The sequence below is a fragment of the Platichthys flesus genome, chromosome 14 (assembly GCF_949316205.1).
Source record: "Platichthys flesus chromosome 14, fPlaFle2.1, whole genome shotgun sequence".
Lineage (NCBI taxonomy): Eukaryota > Metazoa > Chordata > Actinopteri > Pleuronectiformes > Pleuronectidae > Platichthys > Platichthys flesus.
In genome coordinates, this window is record NC_084958.1 from 12,261,127 (window position 1) to 12,274,546 (window position 13,420).

The following is a 13,420-nucleotide window of genomic DNA, read 5'->3' on the forward strand; positions in this document are numbered from 1 at the left end:
GAAGTGTTTTTAAAAATTCTGCACAATACATACTGTTCTATGAATCACATTACATCAACACAATATGGTTGTCTCTATGGTTCTCCCACCATCAACAAGGCTGCAAGACCTTTTCTTTCTGCACGGCTTATTTTATAATAAAGCAGATGGCTCACCATGAATAAGACAAAGACATGAGTTTGATCAAATACATGAACTGCAGCTTAAATTAGCGTGTGGAAGAAAACAAATACCTGCAACAATCACAGTTTCCCAGGTGACATTCTTCACCTCATTCAACATCAATGTAAACACATCCACACTGGAAGAGACAGAGAAAAAAAAGGATGTTCAGTCTCTGAAATGTCATGACACCTAAAAAGCTTCAAAACTATGAGTCATCTCCAGAAGAGATCAGCCGCAGCAATAAGTAAAACTTAGTTAATTTACAAAATCATTCTCTGCAGCAGTTTTCCCTCTTTTTGATTAAGCCAGGTGTCAATTGAAAGCTCCACTATTCTTTGGTTGTGGGTTTTTCGGTGCGAGGATTTGCTGCTTTTCCTCTAAAGAGTTTAAAATATTAATATAAGTATTTGTTCTTTTTTTGTCAAAGAAAGTCCCTGTTCTTACAATTGGCATTTTTGATGGATTTAAGATTAAAACAAGAAAAATGCATCGAAAGTAATAATAATCTTAGTTGTTGCTCTACTCCAGATTTGATCCTGACATGTGAAGAGTACAACTTCATATCTCAAAATGAAATTACCTGTTTTCTATGAAAAGACAAAAAACAACATTTACAAATGCCTTTCAATATCTAATCACTTTTATACCCCGTCCATTCTTCTTGGCCTTAAACCTATTTATTCCTACTGAAGATTAAAGAACAGGACACAAGCGTTTCCTAAAACACATGGATACCGTACATTTCAGCAAACTAGTGCGTTTTGGGGGGGAATATTTTCAGCTGAGGATTGATACACATTTCTTGTTCTCGTGGATGTTCATGAAAGCGAAGCACTGTGGCTCATTTTATTTAATTAATCATTTAATCCTTTGTAACAACAATCCGCCTCTAATAAGTGATACTAGACTGTCTATTGTTGGTTTGTGTCATTTCATGGGATTTGCTGACAATGACAAAAAAAAAAGGTATATTTTGTTGGGTAATACAGAGCAATTACTTTCCATTCTGCCGGGATTCAGGAGCAGTTCCGACCTCCGCTCCTGTGTCACTGGACCAACTGTGTAAGAAGCCTGAGAGGCTCCTGTATCAGTCACTCAAAGTATCATCCATCAGTCTCCCCCACATCAGCAGCGGCCCGGCAGTGGCACCACACTCCAGGATGTGACAGATGACTAATGACAAAACAGGTTCCATTTGATGACAAAAAAACTTGATACGTGTATTCTCAAGTGCTATGTTGTCGATATAATCTGGGTTTTTACCCATCTGTTTTTACTTGTATGATATATAGCGTGTGACCTCCAGATCTGATGATCCTGAAGAGAGATTGCTTCAAACACAAAACCATTAAGAGTAAAGTCTTTTTCTGTTTCCACATGGTCAGAATTGTTCATCCATTAGCCGACACAGGAGCTCTTACACGCACACCCTCATGGTGACTGAGACGAGAAGGACACTTGAGGAGGACATAGTTTAAAAATGAAAGAAATGGGTGACAGTAAAAGCAATCATTATCTTTCTTCCCATCAAAGTGCTATTTGTTTTAAGGTTCAAACTGTACAGTTTACACATCGACATTGTTTTGACATACAGTAGCATGCTGGAAATTCACAGTTAATTCTGAAAATATTAACTTTTTCTAAAGATGGGTCTTTATTTTCTAATCTATGTAACGAAGGATGCATTTGATCTGAGGAGCAGTTACCAATAAAAGGGGCATCACATGTCACAGTGGAAATTAAGGTATGAGTGGAATCATTGGAAGAGACTGGATATTGAGAAAGTACTTCAGTCTTAAAATAAATGTATATGTGTGTATATATACTGTGTATGTGTGTGTTGGTGTGTGTTTACTTGTACACCTATCTTTGTGAGGACTTCTTCTGAGCTTGACCTTTAGATTGAGTGAAAGTGAGGACAATCTGGCCAGTCCTCACTTTCTGACCCAGTAGGTTAAGACTTCCTCTTAGGGTAGGAATTAGCTTTAGGTTAGTGTCAGGGTAAGGACCAGGGTTAGGATTCAGTTGTGATGGTTAGGGGGAGGGGTTAGGGAATGCATTATGCCTATGAATGTCCTCAATAAGATAGAAGTACAAAGTTGTGTGTGTGTGTGATGCGTCAGTTTTCAGACCGTATTTATTTTAATGAATCGTCCCGATGTAAAGGAAAATGATAATGACCAAGTGTCTAACACATGAGGAGGTTTGAGTTGCTCTCTACTTTGTTTGCAGTCTGTGGTCAACACGATGGATCTGATATAAAGGTGATGAAGAAGATGGCGGTGTCGGCAGGTTATATGGGACTGAAGCCAGGTGAGGACGTGCGTGACACGGCGAGCACACGCTCCGATCCTCCCTGGCTGAGTTTCTCTGCGGTGCGAAGGCCGCCGTAGAGCCTCTCCTCCACTGATTCCGCCAGCTTGTCAGACAGACTGCCTTCCTCCTGCAGGGACACCTCTGACAGGATAGCTTGACTACCGTTGTTGTTCCTGTTGTTGCATCTTGGATCCATGCAGCTTGTTTGTGCAGTCCCAGTGTTCAAAGACTGGCTGCCTGTGCTTTCAGAGTCCTTGCTTGCGGTGACTTGGCAGCCGTGGCCTTCTCCGCCCGACCCTGCGCAACTGGAGCTGCTCCTTTTTGCAACTGTGCCTTCAGATGTTTTGCTTGCTGCAACTCCGTCCTTGGATGGATCTTTGTTCTCCCCACTCTCGATGGCTGCCTCCTCGCAATCTGCAACCTCGCTGGCTTCTTCGTCGGCAGCACTTGCGATGCGTGAGAGCGTGCTGTGATACCTGGTGTCCAGAGGGTATCCGGCGCTGTCACCCCTTCTCAGCGGAGTAAACCTCTGCCTCTCTAAAGAAGGGGAGTACCTACCCCCGGTGCATGACCCTGGGTCGCTGTATTGCTTGTGTCTCTGCCACTGCTTCCGAAGGTGAACCCTGGAGCGGTGCCTGGAGCGCAGCGGAGATTCCTGCTGGTCGAACCGGGGGTCATGTCGCAGGAACTCGTTGAAAAGTGCATCCGTCTTCTCGTCAATGCTGTAGTCGCGGTGGCGGAGGCGAGGTCTGTGAGGACTAGGGGGCGGTGGGATTTGCTTCATCAGAGGAGTTATGAGCTGTGATTGTGACACTGGAGGTTTCTGAGGATGAAGGGATTTCAGAAGTTGGTATGGTTCTTGAAGGGTAAGAGACTGGCTGCAGGTGTGAGCTCTCGCCTTTAGTTTCTCTGTCTCTGTGCCATCGGCCATCTCGTCTTCCATCTCCTCCTGAAACAGTTTGGATTCTATGCTCTCACACACTGAACCTTTTCTTCCAGAGTTGGTGAAGAACAACCTTCTCTCCGATGCTGTCTTTCCTCTCTGGGATCCTGGAGTCCCAAAAAGTCGCATCTCCTCAGGGGCCCTGGATGGTGCTTCAATAGAGGCGTAGCCACTGTCCATCTGAAGGAGCTTCCTGTTACTCGCCTCACCCTCTCCTCCGGCTCCACTTCCCATCTCAGTGTCGCCACCTGTGGCTCCTCTGATTCCTCCATCCATGACCTCCCCCACCCCTTCTCCGTCAGGGTCATCATCCAGATCCTGGGACAAGTAGCTGTCCAGACCAGAGCGAGCTCCCGCACCACCATAGGATGAGACGCTATCGGCATCACTGCGGATGGACTCCCGATCTGTGCTGCTCTGGTCTGAGGAGGCGTATTGCTCCAGGGAGGCCCTCAAGCTCCAAATGTCTCTGTACAGAGAGGGAGGGGGCTCCAAGCTCTCCTGCCGAATCATGAAGGAAAGAGACGACCCGGAGTCGGCCCTTCGCCGGGCCTCAGCTCCCAGCACCACGTCTTCTACGTCCGCCTCATTCTTTCTCCTCACATCTGCGTCCATGCCCTCTGTCTGTGCACCATTTGTTTTCCTCAACATGTCTTCAAACCGTTCTGCAGCTTCTTGTTGCGCCCCAAATGGGTCGTCATCCTCCTTCCATCCCAGCTTGACTCCCACGGCTTCTGCTCTTACAACTCTTACACCTAGTTTTGTTTCAGTTTCCACTCCTGTCCCGTTGGTTGTGGCCTCGTCGTGTCTCTTGGCATGACAGTCGTCCGCTTGCAAACAGGTTTCCTCTCTCCTGGTGCTGCTGCCTCTACCTACCTCCGCCATGGCCTCCAGGTTTAGCCTGCACAAATTGAGAACAGTCAGTTAATCAGCAGTTCTGAGAAGTGTTATGGTGCTGGTCGTGCTACGATGGGATGGGGTTTGTACCTGCTGAGGAAGACTGAAGAGGGGGGTGTAGTAGTGTGGTGAGACAGAGACTCTGCAGAGAGGGACTGGAGCTCACTGGTCTGGATGGGAGTGTGTGGAGAGGATTCCATGACCTCATCTTGGAGAGATAAAGACTCATCTTCGGTGTGATCGGTGGTTTCACTGGCTGCTCTCTGTCTCTGGAAGGGCCTTCTCTTGGGCGAACCTAGTTCCCATGAAAACAGAGCTGTGAACATGATTCTTTTCACCTTCTCATCATCTCACAAAAGCTCCTCTTTTACAAAGCTTACCCACAAATCAAACCCTACTTCATAACATTTATCCAAACCTTTGGCATCCAGACTGGCAGCTCGGGGACTGCTGTCGAACTTCCACCTCCTGAAGAAAGGCCCCGCCCCCTCCAGACTAGCGTGGCGCCGCAGCTTAGAGAAGAAATGTAGAACTGAAGTCTGGCCCTGAGCTTGAATCAGCTCTCCTCTCATACTCCCTTCGCTTTCAGCCTCGGCCCTGTCGCCGATAGCCTCCATCTGACAGGAGAGATGAAAAGGAGGATGAAGGAAGGTAGGTGATGAGACATTAAGGAGAAGTTGAGGCAGATAAGCCGAGATGAATCGTGATGGGCAGAGGGAAGGACCTCAGGGGACAGCAGTTTGTCTTGTCACTCATCTGCAGTGGTGACAGATGCCACAGTGCATCAGGGGATTTGAGTTCTTCACAGCTGAGTGAGTGTGTGTGTGTGTGTGAGTTATGTGTGTTGATCAATCCACTGGGAAGAACTTCTCTTTGCAAATGTATAACCCCTGCATAAATTTGCGTTAACTAATTTGTCATTGTGAAGGTAGAAAGCAGTTAGTGTTTATGGAATGTCCATCATCCATCATCCATCCATCCATCCATCCATCCATCCATCCATCCATCCATCCATCCATCCATCCATCCATCCATCCATCCATCATCCATCCATCCATCTACTCTACAGCGATAGGTTTGTGGGGAGGGAGCTGGAACTAATCCCAGCTGACATTAGGTGAGAGGCCGGATACACCCGAGAAGAGATGCCATCATATCACAGGGCCAACATACAGTGCACAACCCTTCACACATATGGAACATGTATAATTCTGACCCATAACAGCAAGTCTCTGGACTGTGGGAGACAGTACCTGGAGGAATCCCACACAGACATGCGGAGAACGTACAAACGTCGCACAGAAGACCCCCGGCCAAACTGGGACTCTAGGCCAAAAATTTCAGGAAATATTACAGAACTGATATTATGAGGACGTCAGATAAAGGTAAAGCATCCCAAAGGGGTTATGGTTCATCCTGAGGGGAACATAAATCTCCAGCAACCTTTCCTGCAATTAAGTCCTCTTTCTTATAAGCCCAAATGCAACAATTGGATGTCTACATTTATTGATCTCTATTGTTTAATGCCCATTTAAAAATTCTCAAAACGAAGTGGAAAATGTTGAGACTCACTGTCTGGGACCGTGTGTGCTGCGGTTTCATGACTGATGATGTCTGTCTGAGCCCCTGGTCCAGGATGATGGAGTGGTGAGGGTCTCCTGGCAGCCCTCCACTCAGACTCTGTCCCAGCCAGTCGGGGACTCTTCTCTCACCAGGCTGCAGACAGAAATCCACACATGACACAAATGGAAAAAAATAAATGATTTGTTGTCTTTGTTTGTGTGAATTTCCTAAAGTCAAATTAAAAAGCAGCCATTATGATTCAACCAAGTGGAATCGTTTTACCTGGTAGATGGTGAGGGGCAGTTTCTGAGCTGCGGTGTCACTGATGTTGACCATGCTGCTGTCCGCTGAGTCACACTCCATGATGGTGAGGATCTTCAGGTCACACGGGGCCGGAGCCAGGTGGAGGTGGGTCAGTCGGGCCTTTTTCAGGTGATGGAAGTCTCCCTCAGTGAGAGTGTATCTGAGGAGGAGGAGAACTCATGAATCCTCCGGCTGTTTTATCAAATAAGCTGTAAAACTGGATATTAGTGTAGATGACTTGTACCTGCGTCCTTTTTCCTGTGTCGTCTTCTCCTGTTCGTAAAGAGCGGACTCATTGAAGGAGACTCTGCGACCAGTCGACCCAGTGAAGACGAATCGCTCTGACTCTCCCTCATGGCAGCTGGAGGCTGAGAGAGCATCTGATTCATCCAGACGAATGGTGATCTCTGAGAGAAAAACAAGGCAAGGACAGCAGGAATAATAGTTAGTGACGACAATCAACCAGACCACATGCAGAGAACAAACTTTTAAAAAAAACACGCCTCTGACCTTGGGTGGGCTGAGAATCCTCAGCATAAGTGGTGTTTGTCTTCTCAGGGTCATCGCTGGCTCTGAAAGACGAACATCAGTTTTACTCTTTGTGCTCTCTCAGCAGACATCACAGCCTTCGGTCCCACATCTGCTTTGATCTACTGCTGCCATAACCATGCTGCCTCCTGTAATCCCTCCCCTGTGTCTGCAGACCAACCAGGCCACTCCCACGCACTGGGCTGCTCAGCAGGCAGCGGCACCCACCTGGAGTAGCGTCGTCCGCCCATGCAGCAGTGGTGACAGAAGAGGAGCAGCAGGGAGAGCAGGACCAACGTCCCCCCGGCAAAAACACTCAGCAGCACCAGCAGCAACACATAGTTCTCCACCTGGCCTGCTGACACAGGCACCTCCTGGGGGGGGGGGCAACCAGGAAAAGAGGGTTAGGACCCTGGAAAGTACAATTTAGAGAACTGGTATATTAGCCAGTAACTTATAGATTCACTGCTGCCAACATAACAGGCACAGAGAAACGTGACAAACACACTGAATAGCATCGGAATTTGACCACAATTCCTTTTAAAGATTTTTTGGACTGTGTATGAATTTAATGTTTTAATTGAGTAACAATGAACAGCCCCAGTTTTGTACACCAGAATCTGTCCCACTCGAATCTCATCATTTCACAGTTTTTGTCCCACGAGAGCAGAAGATACAAGAAACACATTTAACTTCGACTGACTCACTTATCCCCTCAATACCAAAAGGCATTATACAACAGAGACGTTGATAAATTGAAATCGCCGTCCGTTCAACCCTCCCACCTCCCCACCGACTCAGGAGATTAAAGTTTATAAAAAACACACATTCAAAAAGACCCTTTGAATGTGTGTTTAAATGTTTTCTCTAGGTTGATCAAATACACAACATCCATCACCTAAATGAAAAAAAAGGATGATGGAGGGTGTTGCTTCGCTTCACGGATCAAACACCCCGCGTGGAGCGGAGGATTTGTTTAGTAAGAGAACACAGGATTTGTTTGATGTTAAACCAATGAGGGCACAGACTGGGTCAAAGTGGACACCTCACTAAAGTGATACTTATTTAGAAAATGGAAAGATTCAGAGAGACAAACCATTTACAGTTAGTGTGCTGCCAGACCTCTGCATGAGATACCTGCTCACTGTTTGGACAAACCTTTAAACTCATCTTTTAATGAGCTGCTCACATTGATAAAATATCTAAATATCACATTTAAATAATCTGTAGTCTTTCAACATTCCCCCAGTTTGGTATTGTAGCTTTCCAAATTTAAATTTGGTGATGAATTTACTTTCAGAGATTGGAGGGCCATCCTGCCGAAGCACAAACATGTGCCATTTAGTTACTGGTGTCAATTGAAATAATCCGTCCAGTATATTAGCTTCAGACACAGAGAGCTCGGGTCATTGCCTCCATCAGAACGAAGGTTTTACCTCCTTAAACACTAACAGGCACATGAGGTATGCTAATCTGTGGCTTTTAAACTGAATGTAATTCAATCACATGCTTTTGAATTTGTGTGCTTAAAGCTTTTAATCATTACTATGTTTATGCTGTAGGGAGAGGGGGAAAATCCAAAAGCCCCTTTCCCAACTAACAAAGCTTTAAAACCACAACACACACACACACATTCACACAAACTCACACACACATAGACACACCCCTAACTCCCCTCGCTGACAAGAATACAGTGTACAGAGTATTTACAATAAATATCTGTATCACTGCAAGTATCATTTTTCGATCAAACCCTGCTACTCACACTCCCCTGTTAATGTTTGAGCTGTACAACCTCAAATACATTCCCATTACCTGTTTTCAGAAAGCATAGCTGTGGCTCATAAATCGTTCCTTTAATAGAACCAAAAGTTGGAAGCTTACATATCTGTTTCCATGTTTGGTTGTTGGTTGGGCTGGGACAGAAATTGATTCGTCTCTCTTTGAGCTACGTAGCAATGAGTCACTATGTCGCATTACGCTGTCAGCTCAGGAGTGGAATTAACACTGATAGACTCTCTTAAGTCCTTTCCTCTTCACAGTGATTCTTATCCACACTACGTCAAACACATCCTGCCTACACACACACAAATACAGATAAGACAACTGCTCTCCTCTCTAGTCCCTCTGATTAATACTCTTAGTCTTGGCTGAGTGAGCCTGGGGATGCTAATCGAAACGTCAGCGAGACCCTTAATTCAATTTCCCAGCTCTTCTCAATGAGGGGGAAATGAGTCCTCCCCCAGCTAAAAATGGCAATCGGAGGAGGACGCAGACGCCCATCCCCAGACTTTTCTGTCTCTTCTTCTGATGTCAGTTTCAAAAGAGAGAGTGGAAATAATTGGGCTATTTTCACCTCCAGAAAAGGAATATTCATCTATTGCAACACTTGGCATTATAAATGTGAAAGGTTGTCATTATGCACTGCTTTGCAGGACACCAAGGAGTGGAGGAGCTCCTCGTATAGCACAGGCCAACCTTTGAATTATGTGGAATTATGTTGACTTTAACAGGAACAGCTGAAAAAAAAAAAGTCTGCAGCTGAGGGAAGATCCAGACGCTGCAACTAATCTGCCCACTTTTTTTCCACGTTATCATTTTGTCATTTTAAGGTAAATGGAAGGTTTTTCAAATTATAAAACGACATCTTTGAATTCCTCGTTCGGTTTCATCAACGGTTGAAAACCCATAGATCTAGAGTTTGATTTAAAGCAGCAGCCACATAATGTTTGGTATTCGGATTGAAAAATGACAGAAACTTATAAATAACAGTTTTTCTAATTAATTGTCTGTTAATTGACCAATCAAATAATCAACTTTACTGGAGATGGTGTGTCCGTGTGTGAATGCCTGCATGTTTTATGGTGACTGCTCTCACTGTAAAGGTGCTTCCATGAGACCCAGCATCAACCAATGTGTTCCAGCTTCAAGTCGCCGCTCGGAGGAGCCGACGAAGCTGCTGAATAGAAGAAGCTGTAGTTTCCTGCTGATAAACTCACAGGATTGTGAGGATTATGCGCATGAGACTGAATAAAAACACTTTTTCATTCAACCTCAAACCGGCTTCAGGCCAGAACATGTGAAACTAAGCACAGTGTCACACACACAAAGAAGGTTTTTCCACTCGATGCTGTGGTGACCTATATTCAGATGAAGCCTATGGGGAGATTCAGTATAATACGTTTAAAGCTGCACATACAGTGTGTTTTGTGTGTGACTCACAGCTCCATCACAGTCTAATGGCAACACACACACCTGGATACTCACAGTTTCCTGCACACACCCACACACACACACACAGAATTTGTCAGAGCGTCTGTACCTTAATGAAATCTGCTGTTTTTACAAGCTCAGCCAAACAGGAGGAACAACACGATCAATCAGCTGCAGCAGTGGACGGCTTTGACCAGTCTTCAGGCCATGTTTCTAACACACTCAGAATGGAGGCAAGCGACAGTCAATTCTCCCTGTGCACAGACGGCTTTAACTGTCAGATAATCACTGCTGTTGGGTCAGAGGTCCCCACTGTCCTCCGGAGGCGGACACAACGTCAAGCAGCACACGCAGCCGTCAGATCCGGCCGTCCTCCACTGCTGCTACACCTCTAACCTGCAGCGTTTTCTTTCCTTTTCATTACACAGACCATCATATATAGATTTATAACTCGCTAAACATGGTGGGGTTCTGCAGAGTTAAGATGCCTAATAATTGGGCCCCACATGCTCTCGATTTGTTCATGACAACCTTGCGTGTTGCTTCGAAGCCCCTCGAGGTGTTTTCCTGAAACTAGCTAACCATCTGGAGGAACAGGGAGCGCTGGTATCTTTCCATTCACTGAGTGTTATTCTCTCTACAACTAACCAACATACGTGTCTGCTGTACAGTATGTGGAAGATACGCTACTGAGCAGCTGAACAGGGATCAGGTTCAATCTGTAGATCCTACATTTTAGAAAACTAATTAAAAAGATCCTGCCAGAAGAGAACAATCTGAGCACAATGCCAAGAGATGCTCGAGTGGCTAATGAAGATTTACATCTGTCTGAAATATCAGATAAATTAGGATATATTGTATGATTTGTCTTTAGAAGGATGTAATCTTTGCATAACTTTAAATTGAATCAACTGCAACCTGCTTTAATTGAACCTCCTCTAAATCCCCTACGCTCCTAAACATGATTTTATATTTTCTGATGAAATAATCGACGTATTTGCAGAAAGTGACACACATTTTGAAACAATAGGTTTAGAATTAGGATGTTGTTTTATGAAAGCATAAAAACAGGTTCCTTTTTGTTGGGTTTTCGAAATTATTTATCATCAAAATGACCAGCTTGTATGTAACCGAAAAGGTGAGCTTTAGGAAGGGAGAATGTTTCTGTCAGCTATTTATAGAATGCAAAATTATATATTTATATACTAGTCAGTCCTTTATACTTCCTGTGTATACACGCCTGATCAGATTGAGATGGAATAAATTTATAATACAAACGCGTGGGAGAATATAACAAAAGGGCAGGAGCTTGAAGCACCATTTAATCTTTATTTTTAATTTAAGTGAATTTTGCCGAACACAATTTGCCTCCACTAGATGCATTGGATAATCCTCAGTGGAAAAAAGGAGAGCTGAAAGAGAGCGGTTTCTTACCGCGGTCGATTCCGATTGCAACCACTTGGGTGTGTCAGGGAGCTCATTTGACTGGGGAAACTGGTCTTGCCAATAAATAAGAGCTCTTGCATTCGCTGCCACTGGAAGCTTCTTTGGCTTGTTGCTGCATTGAATCTAAAAGTGTTGTGTAGGACCTAGTTTTCCAGGAAGTAGCAGATGTGAGGGTGTGGGCAGAATGTGTTGATGGTGTCGGACGCAGCCGTATACTCACTGTGGAGTTCTCAGTCAGACTTGTCAGAAGAGGCAAATCATTGCTCATGGTCCAGGTCAGCGTGAGTGATCCCTGCAGAGGAATGAGAAAGTGGAGCAGGTCAGACACGGCCGCTCTTTCTGTAGGAAATACCATAACAGCAGCGTGAGGGAAGATTTGACCTTTTCAGGAATAAGCTTGGTGAAAAGACTCAAACAATAAGAGCATCAATCCACTTACATAAATGGTCTGTGTCGTTAAATCTTTATAGATCTTTTCCTCTGTATGTTAGAGCTCTATTATTCTTTTAAAAAAACACATCAGTGAGCTACGCTGCTGCACTGTGACATTTCCTTTCATTACGAAGAACATGGGAGATGTTTATTTTCAATCTGTCCTGCACTGTGTTCACATCATCCTGCTGCTGTTGAGCACGCATGAGAGCACAAAATGTGTACTCATCCACAGCTGAAAATAGTCCCAGACAAAGTCTTTTTTGTGACCTGTCTCTGTAGAAAAAGCACAGTAATAATCCAATGAATTACAGGGACACCTGAATAAAAAGAGCCATTGTTAATGTTCAGACACCTGATTTTTTTCCTAACGGGGCAACATCTGCTGTGAAAAAGCTTGTTTCAGACAAGGTTGTTTCTCAGGCTATTTTTATTCTGCTATTCTTTAAAAGTCACGACGCCTGAATCTCACTAAATAAAAACAGTGTGAAGGGTTTTGATTCAACAACCCCGAGCAAAGATCACCCTGATGACACAGGTTTATTTTCTACCTCCAGAGCCGCAGAGAACATCACTCAACAGCCTGAACACAACTCCTCATGTGGAAAGTTGACGTAATGCCCCTTAAACACACCGAACTGATGTAAACCCAACTGCTCTCTGGTCTGAACCCTGGGAAACAAAACCCAGTGTGATTAGAAATAGTCTGACATCTCCTGAAGATGAACTAATACAGTGTGATAACCTAGAATCCCTTTGACATCTCATATAGACCTCAGACAGATGAGTGTACTGACAGACGGACAGAGGCAGAGGAGCTGACAGTACATTGTTATTTAAACAGCGTGCGGCTTGTGTTACATCAGTCCATGAATGCTTTCCTCACACACACTGCCAACTTTGCACACATTCCCTCGCCATGTGAGAGTCGTGTTTTATGTAATGTCTCACACATACCAGCAGCTCAAGGTAAATGTGATGTGGACAAAGCTCTGAGCAGAGAGAACGCTCCAACAATAGAGAAGAACGTACACACACACACACACGCACAGAGATGCATAGACCCACACAGAGACACAAATGCAAACACCCACACCACATACACATCCTTGTTTTTTTCAATTATTTGGGTGATGCTTCACACATGGTCAGTGTCAGCAGACATCAGAGAGTGTCTTTGTGTATTTCTTGATAGTTTCTCTCTCACTTCGACCGTGCACTTCCAAACAAAAGAGCAATCGGCAGATTCATTTAAAAGTTTCACATCTGGGTAAAAGAGACTTTCTATATATTTTTGTTCTTTTTCTTTTGAAATTCATTTCCTGTGTTGTTTTCTGTATTTTGTCTTTTTTTTCTTGACCAGTGTTCCCCTCAGTTCAAATCACATCTCCTGCTCAATTAAATATAAGGCAGCTAAAATGGTTTCAAAATAAAAAGTGAAATGACATCATGCATTACAATGTTCATAAAATGTGATGCTAACATTTTCCCTTTTTCCTTACATAATAATAATGATCATATTTATTACATAGTCTTCCATTCGATGTATATTGTTACTTCTCTCTAGTGTCTTTTTATAGGACATGATGAAGATGAAGATGATGATGATGAGGA

General features: G+C 44.3%; 1 protein-coding gene across 1 annotated transcript; it reads right to left on the minus strand.

Annotated features, from left to right (window-relative positions):
• Positions 1 to 11: 11 nt before the first annotated feature.
• LOC133968358 (voltage-dependent calcium channel beta subunit-associated regulatory protein-like) lies at positions 12 to 8,030 on the minus strand. The gene is made up of 9 exons (XM_062404355.1): positions 8,010 to 8,030; positions 6,944 to 7,089; positions 6,698 to 6,759; positions 6,432 to 6,594; positions 6,167 to 6,347; positions 5,894 to 6,037; positions 4,740 to 4,938; positions 4,412 to 4,616; positions 12 to 4,325 (listed from the first exon to the last, which is right to left on the minus strand). Exons 1-9 carry the CDS (start codon positions 8,028 to 8,030, stop codon positions 2,459 to 2,461), a joined length of 2,988 nt encoding a protein of 995 aa, XP_062260339.1. The 3' UTR covers positions 12 to 2,458.
• Positions 8,031 to 13,420: the final 5,390 nt, after the last annotated feature.

Bases quoted from the DNA above. Each gene is read 5' to 3' on its own strand.
- LOC133968358 (XM_062404355.1), bottom strand. From the start codon at position 8,030: ATGGCCCTCCAATCTCTGAAA. The intron at 6,038-6,166 runs GTAAAACGATTC...TTCTGTCTGCAG, and splicing joins TGCCCCTCACCATCTACCAG to CCTGGTGAGAGAAGAGTCCC. The intron at 4,939-5,893 runs GTGAGTCTCAAC...CTCTCCTGTCAG, and splicing joins AGCACACACGGTCCCAGACA to ATGGAGGCTATCGGCGACAG.